The sequence below is a fragment of the Anguilla rostrata genome, chromosome 9 (genome assembly GCF_018555375.3).
Source record: "Anguilla rostrata isolate EN2019 chromosome 9, ASM1855537v3, whole genome shotgun sequence".
Lineage (NCBI taxonomy): Eukaryota > Metazoa > Chordata > Actinopteri > Anguilliformes > Anguillidae > Anguilla > Anguilla rostrata.
In genome coordinates this window covers 20,666,644-20,687,193 of record NC_057941.1, presented here as the reverse complement: position 1 = coordinate 20,687,193, position 20,550 = coordinate 20,666,644, and the positions used below count along the sequence as shown (strand labels likewise).

The following is a 20,550-nucleotide window of genomic DNA, read 5'->3' as shown; positions in this document are numbered from 1 at the left end:
GCTCCTGCTCCCCCTCATGCTTTGATCTGATCACACTCCAAACTTTTCCTTTCCTCTTTTCTCGGTTTGTACGTTTCAAACCTAACTAAATCTGAGTCATCGCTGTCCGCCTTGGCAAAAGAAAGAGGGAGAGAGAGAAAACAGAGAGGAAGGGGGAGAGAGGGAGGGAGAGGGCCAGAGGAAGAGAGAGGGGAAAGGGGAGAGGGACAGAGAAGGGTGGTGGTGTGGGTGTGAGAAAGAGAAGAGGGGGGAAATGTATTATCAGCAGGAAAGAATGAAAGAGGGGGAGACAGAGAAAAAAAAAAAGAGAGTGAGTGTGAGAGGGAGAAGGAGAGCATGCTGGGCCCAGGCCAGTAGGCCGTCCTGCGGGACTGAATACAGCCCCATTCACGTCCACAGGGCTCATGTGCGCTGAACAGAGGTGAAGCATTAATCACCTACCGAACCAAAAATAACTTCTGCTGGGAAAACAACAGCACCACACAAAGGAGCGAGCATCGTCTGCGAGAGCACTTCTCACACAGCCCGCAGATAAAATTCCAAGCGTGCCCTTCGGTAAATTGCCGGTGGCCCACATGCGGCGTGGGGGGCGAGGAGGCGCGCGGTTTGAAGGGACGGCGCGGTTGCGCAACAGCGACATCCGAAACGGGGAGGCTGGGAGCCGGGGTGGAGGGGGGGGGGGGGATTGGGGGAACGCAGAGGGAATGTTTGGGAAAGCTTCTTTTTTTTACTGGGTTTTTTTTTTTAAAGAAGCAGTCGAAGGCAAAGAGAAAAGGAAATGATAATGCAAACTCCGTCTCTGAGGAGGCGCGCAGAGCGGAAAGCCTCATTCCCGCACGTCGGCCTGATGTAACAAACAGCTTCCACTGTGTTCTACATTCCACTACGCTGAATGTCATAGAAATGAGCTCTAAAAAGGACACAAGGCTGATGAAAATTCACAGTAGACACACCTAGCAACATTAATAACAAAAATAACAAATTCCCACCTGGATAAGTTCAAAAAAGACTAATCAGAAGAATGAGGTGAGCAGGAACATAGAGCTTCAGAGCTATTTTGCACATTTAATGTCCAGAACAGACTGCGGAAACACCGACATTTCGGCACAGACAGCTGGCAGAACTGTTGCTCCCTCGCGCTCCACAATCGCAAGCAGCTTCACCAGCAGCTTCTCTCACATTATATTCTGTACTGTATGGTGTTAAGTCATCCGGCTAAGGCGAGCACGGTACTCATGGTCCGATGTAGACCTCCATTTTGCTGCGATTGGATCCGGAGGACATAGTTACAAGATGCCTTCAGACTAAATGAGACATTAAGGCACTAATTAGGGATCAACAATGAAGGTCTGTGCAATCTCAGACAACGTGCTGTATTCGCTCGATGTAATAAACATCCCATTCTGGCCGCTCCGTCCACCCCGTTGCCTTTTCCTGTCGGACGGGTCCCCGCCTTCCCGACCGCCCTGCCAAAACCACACAGGAGGGGCAAACACCACAGGACAGGCCACAGAGCTGAAGGCATTCTGTCCCCAACGCAGGGAACCAGAGAGGGACGCTCAGGGTTTCATTTACAGTCACCTGCTGCGTCCACACAGGGCTCAGGGTGAGCGCTATGATCCTCAGCAAGTGTATGACACGCATCCCTGGGGTGACCAGTTGCACATTCTCTATCACTGCCCTCAGGGTGCATATAAACACACGTAGCTCCAGCAGTAGTATTCCAGAGCCACCATCTAGATCACGCAGCTGTGAAAATGCGCTGTTATGGTTGCTATAGCTACCGCATTGTATTGTACGCCTAGACCAAAATCGTGCAGCACAAAAAGCCATTGGGTGGGACTGCAAAAGGTACAGACAGACTTCCCACCCCAGCAGGGCACCGCCAGCAGACGACCAATCAAAGGGGTACAAATCGAACAAATCTGGGCACTCGAGCAGAAGGGGAGAAAGTCATGTGGTAGAGCGGGGGTGGGGGGGTGGGGGGGGGGGCGAAGACGCCGTGGGTAATATTGGAATGCAGCGTTTTTAAAAACCCAGCAGAAAAGCGGCCCGTTGGGAGCGGAGGGCATGCCCCTCTCACATGACCGCCATAGAAAAACAAAAGTGCGTTTCCTGTTCGGGACTGGGAGGGATCCTGTGCTCCGCAGCAGAGCGAGCCGCTAACCCAGAAGGCCCGGCGAGAGGAGACGCTGGCCGGCCGCACCACAGCGAGTTTGTTCCGCCATTAGATTTAAAATCTCCGCTCTGGCTCGGCTCCCAGGCATTTGCTGTTTTTGAACATAAAGCTGGAAACCATGCCAACTATTCCCAGAGTAGGACCATAATGCCTCTCTCAAGGGCTCAGAAGGGGGGTGGGGGGGTTTAAGGGAAGCGAGCCATATCGCTTATTAAAAGGATTTTTTTTTTCCTCTGTGAACGGCTGTCAAAGTATATCCCATATTACCCTTGTATTACTGTTTTATAGGGAGCGTTAAATCTCTGTTCCACAGAGCTCTTCTCCCACATACACCATGTTCTCCTAAATCTTACGCCCTAGCTTCCCATGGCCTGGTCTTTCTGGAATATTTGCGGCCTAAAAGTAAAAAAAAAAAACCTGGACCGGACTGCAAACCTCAGGCGGTAATGGCAGACCGTGAAAGGGAATTATTTCTGCAACCGACAGTTGCACGTCCGCCCAACACCACAGCATGTAGGCTACAGCACGGTCAAGCACGCAGGCTACATAACACTATTATTAAAGCTATAACGGCACACAACTTTATTATGTAAAGGAACACTTTCAATTTACTCCTATACAGACCTTTTAAAACAGGACGCGTGCACCAATGCCAGTGATTACACGCCATTATAGGTGACTAATGCAAACCTATTTCAATGCAAAACATTTATTGACAGATAACAGATCAACCAAAGTAATCTGTAAATCACAGCATTGAAGTCTGTTCAGAGCATTCAGTTCTGATCTGGGGGGCAGAGGTGGCAAGATCGAGAAGACCTGAGTGTCATTATGCTTATCATGATGTCACGCACGCCAAAGCACCTGTAAGGTGATAAGTACCGTATCAGGAGGAATGTACTGACACAAACAGCCCTGATGGTCACATAATAACACATGCTTGTTCAACCCAAGCCCATATGGATACTGCCCATTGCTGCCAAAGATAAAAGATATAAAATCTGCTATAGAAACAAACACATGTTCCAGTGTCCACACAGAAACATAATGTATGCACTACTCTGACACACTCAAACATACACAACAGTCATGCAACTAATACTGCACACTAGAACATATGGACCGCTATCCATACAGAATATATATGCAACTGTCACACAGTAGATAATATAGCTACCTTGAAAAACATATGACACTGCATTAAACCAGAAAATATTCAGTACTGCCACACAATGATATACTTAGGCCCACAAAGCTTTGGTTCACTGATGCCATACGCTGGAATATGTAAGCATACCACCACTGCACAGAATAAGTGTTAATTTCATCGACTACATTCTTGACAAAAATATTCTACAAAGAAGATGTACAATTTAATGCACATTGAGGAAGGCATGACAAAAACGCAAAACTACGACGAAATGGAAATAAACCGCACGTTCATGCCCTGATCTTCCAACCAGGTTTTCCTTTTGGTGACCGCTACAAACTGGCAGACAAAATACGCAAGCAACAGCTGGTCTGCTTAGCATTACAGCCTGAAGCATTTGGTCGGAAATTTTTTGCGCCTTTTCAATAACATGTTTACAGGGGACCGCTGAAGATAAACAGCTAAGAGGTCCTCAAGGTGGCGAGGTGGGATGTGTGCAACTGCTGAACATAACATATTGGTAAAGACAAAATTTATCTGGAACAGATACTGGAAGCTTAAGACTAAAAAAAAGTAAAATCTGACATTTATTCCTGAAAATCAAATATAGTGATAATTAAAACAGGGTTTTTTTTACAGTTTTTGCATAACTACATATGACAAGAGAAGGCATGGTCATATTTTGAGCAGGCACCATAGTGGCAGCATTCACATTTGCACATGGTCAATATAGAAACGTGTATCGAATCTAATGTAGGATTCTTCTATAACCTATTTTCTGGTATAATTTTGATGAATAAATATCCACCTATCCATCTTTTGTTTGGAGATGACAGACATATCATTTCTGTGACTAAAATAATAAAACTAACAAGACATTTAGTTGATTTATGATAGTCATTAGGTATATATGACAACAACGTCACTGAATGTCAAATTATTTTCATCAAGACTTAAGCCAAAAACAATCTGAATATAATTAACAGTGAATAGAACATGTACTCCCATGCAGTAAACTGGTGCACATAAACTATCTGCACACACTGACACATAAAGCACTTCTGTACAGTTTTATAGATAGTGCATTCACTCAAATATACACCCCTGTCACACCACCTCCTGTTGGGCTCAGCTGTAAAAGAATTACTGATCTGAGGAGATCAATATCTGCAGACTGAAAAACACATCCACAAATCACCCATCTGTGAGAACGCGCTGCCAGCACACTGACAATGGCCACTGAGTGAAAAACACGCTCCACGTTTCTGGACGTTACAGACAGACGGACAGACAGATGGAGCGATGGGGTGAAGCTTCGCCGTGCACGAGGTGCAGCGGAGAAGAGTTACCATGGCGACTGAGGGTAGCAGCGATGGGACGGTGAGACAGAGACGGTACCAGACCGCCGCGGTGTCGCGTGTATTTTCCGCGCTCTTACCATTTCATCTGCTTGGCTCCCATCCTGGCGTCCTACCTCCGGGCGCCCGCGTCCCGTCCCCCGACGCTGCCCCCCCCCGCCCCCACCCCCCTACCCTCCTGTGCAGCTCCTGTCGAGCCCCGGGAGAACGTCCCCGTCCCCGCTCCGGAACATCGCCCCAAAACGCACGGGGAGTGGAGTCAAAATGTCCGGACCGGGAGGAATAATAAACAAAAGGTGGAGAAGCCTTCTCTTGCGGAGCCCACCGCCACGACCGTTCTGCTCTCCCCCCCCACCCCGCCCCCCACCCCCGGCTCCTCCGGCAGGGGCGGACCGCGCCCCGTTAGCGGTCTCACGGGCGCTCGCCGTCCTCGGCCGCCGCCGCCTGTGGCGGGAGCCCGACCCGCCTCACGCGCGTTTCCGTAGAGACCGTCTGAGAAGCGTGCGGCGACTCTGCCCTGCGCTCTCCCTCATCACCGCCGCCGCCGCCTCCTCCAGCGCCCCGCTGCTCTTCTGCAGGAAAACAGCCAGGCTCTCGCTCCCTCGCTCGCTCGCTCTCTCCCCCCAGACCCTCCCTCACTGAACCATATGGAAATCCTGTCTGCCTCTGCCTCAGACAGATGAAAAGGGATTGGTATTCTATCACAGAGGCAGCTGCATCCTGCCCCTCTCTCTCTCTCTCTCTCTCTCTCTCTTATTCAGCTTCTGCCTGTGTCTTAAGGGCTAATTATTTCCCCATTCAAGCACGCATTGTTAGTCAGCAGATTCTTGCCTCAATAAATGTCTTTTTCCTTCCTTCTGAGGAAGATTGTCAGATTCCGATTCCCCCCTCCCTCCCTCGCTCTCCGCCTCGCTCTCTCTCTCTCTCTTTTTCTGTGTGGAGATGTCAGACATGGCCCAGCCCTCCAGTGTTTACCCTCCCCCCTCCTCCCTCCCTCCCTCCCTCCCTCCCTCCCTCTCGCTCTCTCACTTACACAGGGGATCATTGCATTGTTGGGGGGGGTGAGGTGGGGGTCTCTGCAGGAGACTGGCTCATTCAGGCACACAAAATGGGGAGGATTCTGACAGCCAGCTCCCGTACTGGAAGGGAACTTTAAAGCCGTGCGGTTAAACCACTTGATGTAAAATATCTCTGGGGTGCACTTGAAGGAGAAAGACAGACCCTCTCTCTCCCCTTCATACACAGGCACTGGATCACACACACACAAAGACACATATGTACACACACACAGACACACACACACTTCCAGACAAAGATATAGGGAAGAAAGAGGCAGATATCAGCAGACTTGGGGGCTTCATGCATTCACACACTGAGAAACACAACACAGAAAGAACACAGCAAAACACCCATGTATCCTACACAGTCACAGCACAAACTAAAACACAGCAGTGTGTTCAGGCACACCCTCCACACCATAACACCAAACCGTGGTATGGGTCTGCTTCACAGGCCCTGACATGTGTGATGTATGTATCGTATCCCAAAATGCACTGCACAGAAATGAGGACAGACAACAAGGGAAGCAGGGCCATGATGACCTGAGGATCAACAGCGAAACGCTCCGAAATCGGACTTTCAAATCCAGCCGATCCTTCAAACGGCGGTTTCAGGAGAAGACAAAGCGCCGTCAGATCGCGCTCGATGGTGTAACTGTGACAACAGGAACTGGAACCAGCGGATTTTTTTCTCGCTAATCTTTTATATAATTACCGCCCTCGGGAAGCGCGTTAACATTTGGCAGGTCTGAATCGCCCCACTCTTTCCTGGTTACGAAACAAACTTCTCCCACTCCAGCTCCCGGACACCGGCAGGGTTGCGTGCCATGTGACAAACAACAAGAGAAGCCAAATAAACTACTGGAATACAGTTTAGTTCCCCTCCACTGCACAAGGAAGTAAATACATGTATATGCGAAAGCTATGTACAGTTAATGGGATGGAGACTCGTGCTTGAGCCCGGCGACAGATTGGCGGTCTGTCCAGGGTGTATTCTTGCCTCTCGCCAGTCATGCTGGGTGCTCTAGCACCTCGACCCTGCAGATAAGCGGTAGATAGGACCTGCTCAATAGCGTATAGATACTGTATGACCCTGCTCAGGATAAGCAGGTATAGATAATGGATGGATGGATGGACTCGTGCTTGACTAAACTGGGGCTATAACAATGAAAGCATGCTTGCATACTGAAATTCTCTCACTTCAATTACTCCTCTACATTAGAAAACAAACCTCACAGGCAACAAACAAAGATGTTACGTTTCATTTACTTATTTATTAAACGTCCTTCCTCTTTCAGGGTGACTTGAAAAGCTAGTGTGCCGTCCATTTCGTTACGGCTGGATATTTTTTACTCAAGCAATTCAGGGTAAGTATTCAGAAAGGAATTGCTATTCGCGCCTGCAATCTCTCCTGCAAGCTTAGCTTCTAAAAAACGACACAACATGAACGCGCAGCAGCAGTTACCGTTTCCAGAAAAATGCCTCTATAGCTTTGAGGGAAATATTACACAGTGCCCGGCAAGGCAAACCCGCGGTATCTGCATAGGCACTCGGAACAGGGAAACCACAGAAAAAAAAGAAGAATGCGCATTCGTAAGATCAAATGTCCGGATGAAATATGTACACCTGCAGCAGATTCAATCCTTCTATGCCGTTTCAAAGCGAGCGAGAGAGCGCAAGACTTGAGCAAATAAAAGATAGAGGGGATGTGCTGATAAGAGGCGGCTGGGGGTTACATCACAGGCTGGATTACACACGGCAGGCAGGGAGGCAGGGAGGGAGGGGGGGGATTGTGTAACTGGTGTTTTACAGCAGGGCTGCTCTGCTCTGTTCTGCTCTGCGCGGCTGTGCTCTGTTCTGCTCTGCTCTGCTCTGCGCGGCTGTGCTCTGCTCTGCTCTGCTCTGCTCTGCGCGGCTGTGCTCTGCTCTGCGCGGCTGTGCTCTGCGCGGCTGTGCTGCTCTGCTCTGCTCTGCTCTGCTCTGCTCTGCGCGGCTGTGCTGTGCTGTGCTGTGCTGTGCTGTGCTCTGCTCTGCGCCTGTGCTTGCTGGCGTGCGTCTGTGCCTGCGCGCCTCGCCGTTACTCTGCTCTGCTCCTGCGCGGGTGCTCGCTCTCTCTGCCTGCCTGCTCTGCGCGACTGCCTCTCTCCTCTGCCTGCTCTGCTCTGCACTCTCCTGGGGCTGTGCATCACAGCCTGATCATGCACTACGCGTGCAGGCAGGCGGTGTGCTCATGGCAGGGAGGGCAGGCGGATTGTCTGCTGTTTCAGCGTCTGCTCTGCTCTGCTGTGCTCTGCTCTGCTCTGCTCTGCTCTGCTCTGCTCTGCGCGGCTGAGCGCTCTGCTGTCTCGGCCCTGGCCCGAGGGCTGACCGCAGTCCCCCAGCGCGGCGCTGACGAGCGACCGCTGTCGACCGTGACCTCACGAGAGCGACCCGTCCTGGGGCGACGGGGACTGTCTGACGGCCTGACACCTCCCCCCCTCCCCCCAACCGCCAATCCCGTATACCTACACTGTCTCACACACGCACAAGCACAGCCTCACATGCGCCCATATGCACAGACATGCACACTTCCACACACATACGCCCATAAGCAAGAACACTACACTATACACACATGCATGTGCACACAAACACAAATAAACATGCACATACATGCACACACATATCCACATAAACAACATCCTCTACATACACATCCACACACATAAACAGACATGTATCTAATCACACACGTGCGCACACAAACACACACACATAAACAGCATCTTCTACACACACATCCAGGCATATCTAATCACGCGCGCACACACACACCCACACAAACAATACCTACTACACACACATCCACACACATAAACCCTCATGAATCTAATCACACACACACGTACACACACACGCACACATATTTAAAACCCATTACATACACACACTCCAGCAGCTGCTCCACGCAGGTCAGGTCAGTCCCCATCCATCTCCCTAAATGTGCTCAGATTCCCCAGCTGCTGGGCTTCACCTGTCCTGTCCCTCTCCCTCTCCCTCTCCCTCTCCCGCTCACACCGTAAACAGCACAGGGCACTGCAGCCACCCCACACACCTTCTCCATTTCAGCCTATCAAGCGTTAATCGTGTTTTCCCCACCCAGAGAAGGAATAAAGCCATTGGCTCTCTCAGATACTTCAGGCAGACAACTGGACAGACCTTCTCAAAGCAGGACCCCATAACGAGCCCTGGAGTCCCCAATATCTGTAATATTTCCTCCTTTAGCTCATGAGCTTTGATATTAGAGCTGCTCCACTGAATGAAGACAGAAGAGAGTCAAGCATGACTGAAATGTCAACCATTCCTTTACAATAAATAAGTCCATTCTTCTACAATCTCTGCATTCCTGATCTTTTTGGAGGGCTTCCCTGTTGTGCCAAGCGGTATTTGTCCAAGTCCTTTTCCCTGTTTCAAATGAATAGGGCTACAACAAGCAGCAGCGCCGTTGCCATGGAGCCATCCGTCGTAGCCAAGCGATGCGTCATAACCTCGAGGTCGAGGTTTCAATCGAATCAATATAATCGCATTACGCCGGGCCCGTAAGATGCGTGGAGCGCTCCGTGGATCAACTGTACGGCTCTACAGGGAAAAGCCATCTTCTGCCGTGATGCGCCGTGAAGTGCCACAGGTTAGGCGCGTCAAACGCTCGCCCGTAATAAAGCTGCTGAGTGAGATGTATCGACCGGTTCATCTCTTCATGATATACAGTAAGACTACGTGTCCGCTCACAAAGGTGCACACCAGGGCGTCATACCCAACGGCCGCAGAGCACTCAATCAAAACCTCGTTTTACGCTCAATTCCACTCTGATAATGGCCGACGTCTTCCTTGCCGGAGCGAGTTTCGCAGAGTAAGGCTCGCAGAACCTATGAAAATGCTGCGCAAAAACCATAAATGCTATAACGAAATGTCCTAAAAATGCATAATCATTTTGAGAGTTAACTGTAGACAGATCCAAAAGTCAGTGGGTCATTAACACCCCATAATGCACGCACACGACCCTAAAGAAAAAAGGCTAGGAATATTAATGCGCCTTCTGCCTTTAGTTCACATAGTTTAGCACGGTTAACGCGGCGTGGGCCAAGGTGGTGTAATGGTTCAGTAAAAGGGTGCATCAGGGGGTTACAGGTTTTATTCCCAGTAAGGGGTACCACATAATGTCTTTTAGGAAGCTACTTCCATATATACCTAAAATCAACAGCCCACATTATACTGTAATGCTGCACGCTTTTGATTGCATTCCAGGAACAGGAAAGGACAGTGTGTAATAGAACTGAGTCTGACTGGCTCACAGAGAACAGCAGCAGCCATTAGACTTGATTTCAACAGAAGCTGCGCCTCAGTGCAGCTGTGATCACAGCCCAGCACAACCATCATCACACATCAAAGCCCCAAAAAACCATGATCACAGCTCAGCACAGACAGGATCACAGCTACGCATCTCCACAGCTCTGGAGAGGTCAGGTGCAAGACAGAGATGGTATAACTCAGCAGAACGTCCAGTCCCCTGCTCAGCTCTCTCAAAAAACTGGCACCAATATAAAACAACAGGAGCTGAATACACATAGCACTCCCGTGGATGTGTTGGCAGGGGTCTTACTCTGAGGCCACTGTCTCCACGCTGTCTTCTCGCCCGTCCCGCTGGCACTCGTACTGCTGCACCAGCGCCCGCACGCTCCAGCACGGGCTCTCCGTCTCATCATCCACGCTGGCACTGCGACTGCGGGCACAGAAAACACGCCAACCGTGAGAGGCCAAGCACAGGTGCAGCACACTCCTGCGGCCACCAGAGGGCGATACCCGAAGAGCCAGCAGCAGCTAATGGATCCTTTCAAAGCGAGAATGTGAGTGTGTTCCCTCCGTCAGCTAATCCTGTTAAACACAGAGCCGACAGCTTGATTCCGTTCGCCAGCTGAAGCCCCTGCTCGCTTTTTAGAACATTAAGGCCAAGGCGGGGGGCTCACAGACAGGAGGATAAAGATTCCCATGTGTTCCAAAGGACTAAGCAACAGAAGAGTTTGTTCTACAAAGCAAAAACTATGATTTGTTCAAATCAGTGTAGCTGAAAACACAAGGAACCTCCACTCATTTTGGGGCCCATTCAGACAGTACTATAAACCATAATTTTACCAGGGAGTCTGAAATAAAATAAAACAATTTCCTTTGAAAGTGAGATTTAGCACAGTCAGGAAAAGTTCAGCAGAACAGCAAAACACCAAGTAAAAATATCACAGCCAAACAAAACAATCATATTGACTGCATTAGTGTCATGATACCACAACACTCAGTTCAGCACCAATATCAGCCAAAAGTATCAGGAGTCAAAAACCAAAATGATACTGTGTCAAAAAGAAAAATATCATAATAGGCGGTAACATGCCTGGAACACATGGGGCATAACGCTCGCAGTGCTGTTGTTCACCATCAGACTGAACTGGAATGAGAAGATTATGGCACAACAGATAGAAGGACTCTCACTGGAAGTGCTTCACTTTGCCTCACAGGTGAACAGACAGCGATAACTCTTTACCACTATTTTTATTTCTTTATTTTGTATTTCGTTGTGAAGCACTTTTGTGATCTTCGCTCTAGAAAGGTGCTATATAAATAAACTTGACTTTATCACTCACATCAGACTGACCTGCTAACCTGACTGTTAAAACTACGTGCAGAGGGTGAGATGTCGATTACTTAAATCCTTGGATCGGATGTATTTGTGGTGTCTGTGAATTCGCACTTAATTCACACTTATTTCATAAGCAACGTTAGTGCCGAATTGAGCTTCTGACTCCCATTTTGTGCAGGAGCAGGTATTTCTAAAATGTGCGGCCGCCTTGCTGGTGTGAGTGTTCTTTCTCCCCTCACGTTCATGTCTCCTGTTACTTCTTTCCCCACCACACATGCACTGCATAGTACACGCACACACCGTTACAGTACCAGTGCTGCCTCTTGTGAAGACACGTGTAAGTGTCCATATTCCACTCAGAAAATACAGCATGAGATAAACCAGTACTACACAAATCTTATATCATACCGAATGGTATCACTATAGCTTCAAATAAAGGTATAGTGCTACCATTAAAAAACTGCTTCACCGTACAAAAATACAATGCATAAAATATCAGGCGAAAGTAACCGTATGCAGTTCAAGCCCATTTTTAGGGCGTGGCCTCTCACCTGTGCCACTCCTGCCTCAGGCTGAAGACACCGTGCCCCGAGCGGCAGGCGTCTTGCCGAGCCGCTGCCAGGGTTGCCACGGCGTTCTGTGCCATCGCCATGGTGGAGTTGGGCCGGTGACTGGCCGAGGAGGGCGGCGGCTGGCTCCGCCCTGCGGCGGCAGCTGCTGCTCTGTGACTGGCTGAGGCCGAGGGTTTGAAGTGGGCAGCCAAGGCCAGGATGAGCCTCATTGCAGACTTCAGGTTCCCCTCTACGATGTCTGGAGAAGACAGAAGGAGGCGGTACAATGACACAATGATACAACCTCCTGTAGACCAGGTGTTTCAAAGCTTTCCATGCCCACAAGCCACTTACTGAGGGAAATTCATGAGGACAGGAAATTAATCCCAATTAGTGATTACAGGAATAAATAATAAAAAAATAATATCATATTTACTAAATAAATATACCAAAAAATTTCAATCCTTACCTCATGCAAGTGAATAAAATTATACAAACCAGTGACCCCTTATTCAAATATAGCCACAAATACGTGAGTGCAAAGTAATTAGTGTGAAAGTTTGTGGAAGAGTTGTGATGCTTGTTTCGTGTGCTGAAACAGCTGAACTCTTCTCACAACCCTTCAGTGTGTCCTGTGCTACAGTTTGGGAAGCAGTGCTTCAGAGGGACAGCCTGTGGGAGTGGCTCTTACCGCGGGCAGAGGTCTGGGGCATGCGGATGCGTTTGGAGGAGACAAACTGCAGGACCTTCTCCACGTTCTCCCTGCTCTCCTGTCCATCGCGCGGTTCATAGTGAATACCCTCCAGGAGCTCACCAGCTGGGGGCCACACACACGCACACACACACACACACACACACACACACACAGACACACATGCTCACACACACACGCACACACACACACACACACAGACAGACACACATGCGTGCACACACACACACACACACACACACACACAGACAGACACACATGCGTGCACACACACACACAGCTGTAATGAATGCCTACCCCACTGATCTCCAGGGCACATCAGAGTCTTGAGGTCACAGGAATTGTTGCTACAAAGTCCCTCCTGTATCTGAGCACCTGTCTGAAGGACCACTTCATACAGCTTATATTCTGCATTGGAGGGCTTTTACTGGAGGGCTATTTTACTTCACATTTTATTATACAGGTTTGTCTCAAAGCAATGCGCACACCTTAACCTTTCCTCCCTGCATTTCCCATCCCATTATACAACAAGTAGGATTCAGGAGCGCCACTACTCAACATGCACCTGACCCTCACGTTATACAGAAGCCTGACGGGTGCGACACACGTAACCATCGCCTGTGACGTCACGTCGCCGCCGGCCGCGCGCGCTCACCTACGATCTCGATGAGGTGTGCGAGCACCACGCCGTCGCGCAGGTCCTGCCGCAGGTCCCTCACCAGCGGCACCCCGGGCTTCTTCCTCAGCTGCGCGTTCACCCACGACACGTACGCCGCCAGCTGCTGCTGAAACGCGCGGGCCACACGAGGTCAGCCAGACCGCCCCGCCCCTTTTCCGGCTCCGGAGGACGACCGGAGGACGCAAGCCCAGCGAGTCTCGTGCCTCTTTCACCGACACAGTTGCACAGGGATTCGTTTTCATTTGACTCGCTGACTCAGTCGCGTTAAGGATTCGGTTCCTTAATGGCTCACTCACTCTGTGACTCACCCTCATTCATTAACCAGTAACACGTTCACTTACCGACTCACTCAGAAGTTCACTTGCTCAGTGACTCACTGACTCACTGACGCACAATCAATTATTAAATCATACACACTCAGAAAGCAGCTCCCTCAACACCATTTTTTTTTACACTAGTGGGAAAAAAAGACCACCAAAAAAGGTCACTTGGACAAAAGGAAAGGCCTGCAATCGCAAATGGGAACTCAAAATTTGGAGAGACTAAGTGGTTTAAAGACAGCTTGTGGGATGAGCTGAGGGTCCAGAGGGGCAGACAGTGAGGACTCAGCACAATCCCATTAGCTGCACCCCCCCCCCTCCAAACCCCACCCTTTCCCACAGCTCAGGGTCAGCGGTCCGGATCTGACTGGGGGGTGGGTGTCCCCCCCGCTAGCCTGCGCAGTGCCATCCAAACGGCTGACAAAGAGGCTTTACTGATCACAGCTCCGGGCTCAGCCTCCCTGACAGCGCAAATCCCCGTCCATTCACCCGGCCCCGGGCGCGTCCCACCGGATCCGGCACTTTCCCCACATCAGCGCTGCCGCAGGGCTCTCACGCCCGCAAGGGCCAGGAGCCCCAGACACACGCACGTCTGCACACCTAATGCACCACACAGCCGTACCCCCAATACGTTAGACCACTGAGGTCTCTGACACCTTCAGCATATTAAACCGCTACACATTGGCCCCTAAGCCACCCCCTACACATTACACTGTTACACAGTGGGGCCTCAAACACCTCCTACACATTACACTGTTACACAGTGGGGCCTCAAACACCTCCTATACATTTAACTGCTACACAGTGGGGCCTCAAAAAGTGAGGACTCAAACCCCTATACCTGCACATACCACACATGAATAAAAAGCACAAAACACAACAAAGAAGGGCTCAGATGGGTCCGTAATGGTGTGACGTGCATTTTTCTGCCATGTTTCGGTGCACAAATATCAAATGTGATTATTATTATTATTATTATTATGAATAATAATAATAATAATGCTGTAGACAGATATTGCCCATTGCACAAACAAACTTAGTTTTACACAGCATCTTACGCCCCAAATCTACAGCATCAAACAGCCTGTATAACTAATGGTGCTGGAGCTGTATGTACAGAGCACTTTGTCCTCTTTGATGCTGGCTCTTTGTGGCTGTCTGGGGCCTCAGGTTGAGCAGCAGTGTGCTAGCCTGATACCATCAGCCAACACAGGGCCCATTGAGGCCGCAGCGTGTGCAGGCCCAGGGAAGAATACGCTTGCCGTCCTGTGGGAACACGGGGGCTGCTCCTGTGTGGTGGGCCCAATGAATCAGACTACTGTCTGCTCCCAGAGCCTGGAGACCTGCCAGACCACAAAAACCACACACACACGCACACATGCACACACACACACACACACACACACACAAACATACACGCACACATGCACACACACACACACACACACACACACACACACACACACACAAACATACACGCACACACGCACACACACACTCACATACACACACACACACACATGCACGCACATGCACACACGCACGCACACACACACACACACACACATACATACACACACACATGCATACACACACACACGCACGCACACACACACACATGCACACACACACACACAAACATACATACACACACGCACACACACACTCACATACACACGCACACACACATGCGCGCACACATGAACACACACACACACGCACAAACACGCACGCACTCACACAGGCACACACACATGAACATACACACACACAGGCACACACACACACACGCATGCACACAGGCACACACACAAACACACACACGCACAAACATATATACACACACACACACAGGCACACACACACACATGCAGGCATGCACGCAGACACAAACATATACATACACACACACACAAACAAACACACACCCAAGTGTGTATGTAATCCTAACTTTACTATTCATCAATGACTGATATCTCTATGTGCTTCAGGTTTAAAGGTCATTAAAGACTCTGACAGAGAACCAAAGCACCTGCAGGGCAATCAATGGACAGACAGAGCAGGTGATGCTGGGGGATGGGGATGAGGACTGTGGCTGATAGGCTCTACCACCTGTGCGGCAAGACACAGCTGCAGGCAGAAACAGAGCGGACAGATACACAATCACGGGGAATATAGAACCAACAACAGATTATTCCTCTAACTCCTCAAACCGCCACTCAAACGTATCGCTGAACATTTTCTTCTGGTCCCCTCAACAACGCATTACCTCTCAACAAATACCGGTTGCGTTTAACTATGCGTTTTTAGTTGCGCTTGTTCCCCTTCAGACCCCCCTGTTCCCGTGTAGCTCACCGTCCTGGAAGTCAGTAGACACCTCTAAATGGGCAACCGCGTTCATGTGATGTCTGACGCACGTCATTTAAAAAGTGTGTGAACTTAACACTTTCACCCCTCTACCTGGGACAGAATGGAACACTTAGCAGGAAATCTAGAAGGTATGACCGGGGATAGTGTGATGTCTGCTATCACAAACAACACAGCCACACACTGACAGACCTGAAACCCTAAAGAGTCATGTCTGTGCTGCTGAGCTCACAGCAACGGTGACATCATTCATCATGCCAGCAGCCCACCGTGTAGCCCATGGGTTTAGATCAGAGGGCAGACATAACCCTTGGGCAAATGCAATGAGGCATTGAAACTTCAGGGGTGTGCATTTGAAACGATTTAATTAGGGAGTGGGATAAACCGTTGAGGTCTGGAACTGTAAACCCCACATCTCAAATACTATTTGCTAAGGCAGCGTTGAGACCTATGAAACGGCATTATTGATGGCTGTTCGCCGCGCTCTTGATTGAAGCCCTTAATTGCGGCTGGGACCCGCAAATTACTCCCCCACCCCTCTCTGTGTGACGCTCCGTTTTTCTCAGCCACAACGAACTATGGTGATCTTTGTTCTCTGTGCCTCCCGTGGTTTTTATAAACTTGCTCCGGCTACCAATACTGTGTACCCTAGTTAGCTTGCGAACATCATCCGTCATATCGTTACCCTGAGAAATTCTGACCCATGTAAAATGATGCTTCTAGCTATATGCAGTATTCAGACTTCACTAGATAATAATTAAGTAATGTTACCATATTCCAATATATTCATTTGCAATTTACTAAGCGCTCGCTAGCAGCGGTGCAGTGACAGACGTTCTTACCAGCAAGCAAACCACCTATTTACAGACAGTTTATCTGAGTTTTTACCCTGCGTAGTAGCTATAGTCTGGGCTATATTTCAAAATCGAAGGAGCTGCAAGCTAATCGGGCTAGCGGCAATTACATCAACTATCAACTATAATAGCTGGCTAAAATAGAGAATTCATTATTACTAAACGACTGTTGAGTTTGCCAGCTTATAAACTTGGATAAGTTACCAAAGGCTGACATGCAAGACTTGAATTGTATGCTGTCCACCTAGCGAGTGATGTTTTTCAGCAATATGACAGCCAAATCCGCGCTGCGGCGTTCTGACAATATGACGTAACCTTAGTTGGCTAATCTAGTTTTGATAAACAAAATAAACCACGTGTGGTAGAAAATATAGACATCACAGACCACTGACTTGTTATCATTTCCAACCATGTAAAACCAGATAAGCTTTCCATTAAAGTCATCTTTGTGGACATTTGTGTTTAAATTAAACAGAATATACAGCATTCAGGCAAACAAAAAAGTGACATCCTGATAAAAGCCGATACCCAACCATACATTAATGCAAGCGAACTAGCCAACAGAGCTAACGTTAGCAAGATACCTCATTGAAACCCTCCTGGAGTACGTCTAGAAGGTTTCCTTTTGATAGAGATGCGATCATTCTTCCACCTTCTAATACGGCATGGACAGGAAGGCAGCGGAGGGGATGATGTACAGTATGAAATGACTGACTAGCGTTAAAATATATGTGAAGTCAGCACACAAAGGAGGGTACAGCCAGCATCCTAGTCACTTGGAATGGCCATATGCGCGAGCCCGTTAACTAGTTAAATGAAACAGGATACAAGACGAACTGGGCGAGGGGGGCAGCATTGCGCATGCCCTCCAATCGGCTTCGCTCCATTGTCGTCATGGCGACGCCTCAGCTTACAGTATCCGACAGGCGAGTGAAGCAGGGCGGATGGAGTTATGACTATCCCACAAAGACAACAATCTCTAAAACTGCAGGATATTTCTCCCAAAGATTTTGGTATATAATTAAGTCAAATCGACTGAACATTATGAACAAGCACATTAAAATGTTGAATGTTTAGAATACTGATGTTTCTTAAATTGCCAAAAAATGAGAAATCCCATCATCTCGCCCCACTTCAATAATTCACACTCTATAGTACTATATGTGTTTTATCTTCAATAATACCTTTACATATATGTGTAAAAAATGTATGTGTAAAAAACTCACAATTTCCATGCTAATAAAAGTTAAGGATATACTTAGATCTAACCCATCAGACAAATTAAGCTTCAATAATAAATACAGTGCGCACATACTGACATTTGCATACAGAGCAGTATAAGCATGTACCACATCAAAACAAAAAAAAAAACACATGCCCCCGCAGTATGTTTCGGGAACACATGGCAAGTGAGTGTTCAGACCAGGCCTAACCTGGCAGAGGGACTAGGGATGGCTGTTCTTGCCCTGTGTGTATAGGCCTAGTTACTTCAGCTATAATCAAATTTCCATTACATTGTTATTTATTTTTCATTGTTAGTATTCATTTTTATTTGTTACTACTTTTAATATCACATGTTTTAAGTAAAAATCTACCACACAACCCCCAGCAACCTGCCTAATGTAAAAAGACTAACTCAATCAGGCTCCTGATAACAAAAGCCTTTCCTCCCTCTGTAAATCATTTTAGTCTGCAACTTGTGCTGGGCTTTGGCACTGAGACATACAGTATGGGCAGTAGTTTTAAGAGATATCCCACATCAGAGTTTTGTAACAGACAAACAAACATGACAATAAAGTGCTCCTGTAAAGGCCTGCAAGAAAAATTCCCTGAAAATAATGTATACCCTAAAAACCCCCACAAAAAAACCAGGTCGCTGGAACAATACTGCAGTTACACTACATTACATTACAGGCATTCGGCAGACGCTCTTATCCAGAGCAACGTACAACAAAGTGTAAAACCATAACCAGGAACAAGTATGTCGAAAACCCTAGAGAGAAGTACCGGTCCAAGTGCAGGGAACAACCGCATAGTTCAACTTGGACCCTGAAGGTTAAACTGATTAACACTAACACAGTTGAATGAGGAGTTGCATTGCCATAGCTCTTTAATGTCACTATTTCAATTAACATAACAGCAAAATGCTGAGGGATGGATGCTATGTATTGGATTTGGTCAACAACACAACAGTTCAACAATGGTTTTTGCCATTTAAAATTGTATTTGTGCCATTTGCTGAAACCTAATATCTGTGGCCTGACAACTGTTACTTGCTGTGACCATCTTCTAATGGATTCAGGCAACGATCCTGAGGTAATTTTGTACTCATTTACGGCACTGATGAGCGTTCTCTAATTCTGGATTAGATGTAATCTCTGAGACAGAAAACAGCAATAAAGCTGTATAACAGGAAACATAAAAGCATAAGCAATGAAAATGAGGTAGTAGCTTAATGCTACTTGTGTATTAAGTGCATGCAGCCAAAATGAAAGGACATAGAAATATGTACTTCAATGCCAAGATTAGCAAGAGAGAGAGACCTATGTGCAAACAACACCAAACCACATCCTTCCTCTCCTTCTATAATTCAACTTCCTGCATCAACCTGCTATGTTGTGTTACGTTATGCTGCAATCCATCCCAGTTCATTGTTCATCTCAAAACCCGAAAAAACCTAGTAAATAGTGGTACAAAAATAGTACAAAAACTTCCAGATAGTACGGTATGAAAATAAAGTAAAACATCATTATATAATTCTGCCACAATCTTGAGATTGATAAACGTACCGTTAGACAGTTTGTAGATTGTATTTTCATTGTACAAGAAGATTCTCAAGTGGTTGATTTTGTGGTGTTTAGTGCCCCCTTGTGGCCATGCTTGTACATACTTGGCCAAATATATGCTAAATTAATAATATCAAAATATTACATTTAAATCAAATATATCATAAAACATCAGTCTATTAGTAACCAGTGCAGGAGTCAAGATGTCCAATAAAAATACCCAAGAAGATGTGGTGAAATATTTGTTAAAGCACTCACATGTCCTTCTGGCACTGGTGTCTTGCAATGTGTAGTGCAAGCCATGCTTGTTCCGATGGTGACGTGATGTCATACAAGACACATTTTCCAAAGAACCTGTAAAACACACTGGTCTGAATGTCATAACACAGAGGAACATCAACATGAGATGCACCATGTTACTGTGTAAGCTGGGGCCAGCAGAGGTACAGAGTTGAAACATGGGCCCTAATATTAAATTGCTTTCATCTAGAGGTTAGAGTGTTTAATGGTGTCGTTAGGGCATAGACTGCATTAATATGTGAGTGGGTCTCCCATGATTTATAAAGAATTATACATTATAATCAATGCATAGACCTTACAGATGTCTTGCACGGCATCAGTTGGATAGATGACTCTTATTCGAATGTAATGCATTTCGATTTGCAAGTCAATTATTTAAAAAACAGAAACAATTGCAAACTTAAGAATGCAAATTTCCTCTTAAGTTTTTGATTTCATGAACATCTGGTAAATTCCATTTAGTTGTCCCACTATGGTCGATAATGGACAATGCACGCTTATAACGGCATCCCCGTTTTGCGATGTGATCAGTTGTTCAATGGTTACGTTAAATTAAGCGTTTTGGCATTAA

General features: G+C 47.6%; 1 protein-coding gene across 7 annotated transcripts in view; it reads right to left on the bottom strand.

The window, feature by feature from the left end:
* The window catches only part of dixdc1b (DIX domain containing 1b), a 36,849-nt gene that overhangs the window by 15,523 nt on the left and 776 nt on the right, over positions 1–20,550 (bottom strand). For 3 of the 7 annotated variants that reach the window (XM_064351013.1, XM_064351015.1, XM_064351009.1), the window contains exons 1-5: positions 17,478–17,701; positions 13,329–13,458; positions 12,653–12,778; positions 11,962–12,220; positions 10,385–10,504 (exon numbers count right to left, since the gene is read on the bottom strand). In XM_064351013.1, coding sequence (XP_064207083.1) covers positions 10,385–10,504; positions 11,962–12,220; positions 12,653–12,778; positions 13,329–13,458; positions 17,478–17,537 — 695 coding nt within the window. In that variant the 5' untranslated portion in view covers positions 17,538–17,701. Of the gene's footprint in view, positions 1–10,384; positions 10,505–11,961; positions 12,221–12,652; positions 12,779–13,328; positions 13,459–17,477; positions 17,703–19,937; positions 20,034–20,550 lie in introns of those variants that run through there. The other 4 variants (XM_064351012.1, XM_064351014.1, XM_064351011.1 and 1 more) reach the window with 4 other exon arrangements.